This window comes from Cynocephalus volans, chromosome 1, assembly GCF_027409185.1.
Source record: "Cynocephalus volans isolate mCynVol1 chromosome 1, mCynVol1.pri, whole genome shotgun sequence".
Classification (NCBI taxonomy): domain Eukaryota; kingdom Metazoa; phylum Chordata; class Mammalia; order Dermoptera; family Cynocephalidae; genus Cynocephalus; species Cynocephalus volans.
This window is the reverse complement of record NC_084460.1, coordinates 85,813,331-85,815,427: the sequence shown is the minus strand read 5'-3', so window position 1 is coordinate 85,815,427 and position 2,097 is coordinate 85,813,331. Positions and strand designations below refer to the sequence as shown.

The 2,097-nt window shown below is 67.1% G+C and overlaps 1 protein-coding gene across 1 annotated transcript; it reads right to left on the bottom strand.

Annotated features, from left to right (window-relative positions):
- Positions 1–304: 304 nt before the first annotated feature.
- On the bottom strand, positions 305–1,051 carry C1H3orf80 (chromosome 1 C3orf80 homolog). Its single transcript, XM_063089348.1, has one exon. The coding sequence runs from the start codon at positions 1,049–1,051 to the stop codon at positions 305–307; it is 747 nt and encodes a 248-aa protein (XP_062945418.1).
- Positions 1,052–2,097: the final 1,046 nt, after the last annotated feature.

Genomic DNA, 2,097 nt, shown 5'->3' with positions numbered 1-2,097 from the left:
TGTCTGACTTGGGAAGCAGGCACTTACGAGTGAACACAAGACGAGGCGAGGCAGAGGGCGGGGACGTCCTTCGAAGTTGCGCTCGGGGCTCGTCCGCTGCTGCCACCCCCGCCGCGCGCGCCCGGCGTTTCCTTGAACCCAACGAAATGTCGGGTGGGGGGTGACCCTAACCCAGTCGCGGGGCGACCGGCGGTTAGGCCGGGGTGCCAAGGTCTGAGGCAGTCAGTTGCAGCCTCGGCTACCCTGGACATTGCGCGCAGCCCCTAGCCCCCAGCCCCGCACCGTCCCTATGGTCCCCGAGCGCTCAGATGAGCGGGAAGCGGCCCTCGCCGCCGTCGGCGTCCCTGGCGCCGCCGCCTCGGGGGCGGCCGAGCACCGACACGGGCAGCACGACCTCCCCGGGGCTGAGCTGCTGCAGCCGCATGGACTCCTCGTAGGTGGGCAGGTACTTGACCTCCTCGTAGCTGGGCAGCTGCAGGAAGACGGGAGAGACCACGCGCAGCTCGTGCTCCGAGGCGCAGGAGGGGACCGAGCGACCGCCGCTTCCCCGGCCTCGGCCGCCGCCGCCACTGTCCAGCAGTGAGTCTTGTGAGCCCGCGGCTGCCTCGTCGCGCAGCAGAGTGGGCGAGTCATCGTCGTCGTCGGGTTGTCCCGGGGCCCCCGGCAGCCCGACGCCCCCCGGCGGTCCGGGCCGCGCCTGTCCGGGTCGCCCCTGGCCGCGTGGGTACCTGCGTGGGCTGGGGCAGATGATGCGCTGCAGGAAGTAGCCGATGGCGAAGAGCACGAGCAGGATGAGCAGCCCCGAGAGCTTGCGGACGAACCAGCCCACGTTGTCCAGGAAGGCGTGCAGCGGCAGCTTGCAGCAGCGCACCGCGGTGGCGTTGGCCGCGTCGCAGCAGCGCTCCCGCTCGCCGCACTCCAGCTCCGCGCAGCCCCCGCCGCCCCGCGAGGGCGCCACCAGCGCCAGCGCCAGCAGCAGTAGCAGCGGCAGCACGGGCGGCGGCGCCTGCGCCACCGTCAGGCCCTCGGCCGTGACCCCGGGTCCCCACATGGCCCGCGCAGACCTCTGCTAACGTCCGGAACTGGAGACTGGGGGGTTCGTCCGTCCGCGCGTCTGTCGGCCGCTCCCCGCGCTCCGCCTCCCGCGCCTCAGCTACCTGCGGCCGGAGCAGTCCTCACTTGGCCACGCTTGGGCGGGAGGAGGAGCCCGAGGCGCGCGCCCAGGCTGCGGGAGGCGGCTGCTCCGAGCAGCCCGAGCAGCCTCCGGAGCTTCTGACCTTAACCCCGTGCGCCCAGCAGCCCGGGCCCGGCGCGAGGCGTCCGGGGCCGCCCCAAAGGGCAGAGGCGGCCTGGTCGGGGCTGCCGTGGGCATCTTGGCCCCGGCCAGCCGAGCTTTTCCTCCCCCACCTCGTCACCCTCCGGTACTGGAAGGGTTAACGCTCCGCGCTCAGCCCGGGAGCCCCTTGATCTTGATTAATTCAGCCGTCGCGCGCTTTCCTGCCGGACGGGCGGGGGCTCGCTCGCGTAGACGTCTCAGTTTTAAGTGATTGGATTTCACCAAGAATGTTGTTTAAATTGACTTGTGACTGGGATTCACTTACCCGTTTCCTTGTGATCTTTCCGATTAAAAATAGATGATGGCCATTAATGGCTGGTGCAGTCCTACTGCCGCCCTAGAGTTTGGGGGGGTGGGGACGGCCGGATAGTTCTGCATTTAGACAGGTCCAGAAGGCTGGGAAGCGGGACCCCCAGGAAACCAACAGAACGGTAGAGAATTCCTCGGAGAGACTCAGGTCATCGTACCACCGAAGAAGTAGCCTCAGGGGGACAGGGAAGCGCTCTGTCAAGGTGACCCGAGTGGACCAAAGGAGGAGGGGGCGCATACTTCCCCAGTGGCTCATCCGACAAGCCCCCACTGCACCCGAAGCGCAGAGCAGGGATTCGCGTGGAGGGGTGAAGGGAGACCCCCTCCTCGAGCACAAATAAGGTATCTGTGAAATGTCAAAGGGGTATTGTAAGTGGTTGGCAACGTTCCTGAGCCTTGATAGGCGTCTGAAGGGTCTTTTTCAAGGTTATTCTTGTTTGTAGAGTTGGACT

Excerpts from the sequence above, each read along its gene's own strand:
- C1H3orf80 (XM_063089348.1), bottom strand. The coding sequence starts at position 1,051 with ATGTGGGGACCCGGGGTCACGGCCGAGGGCCTGACGGTGGCGCAGGCG.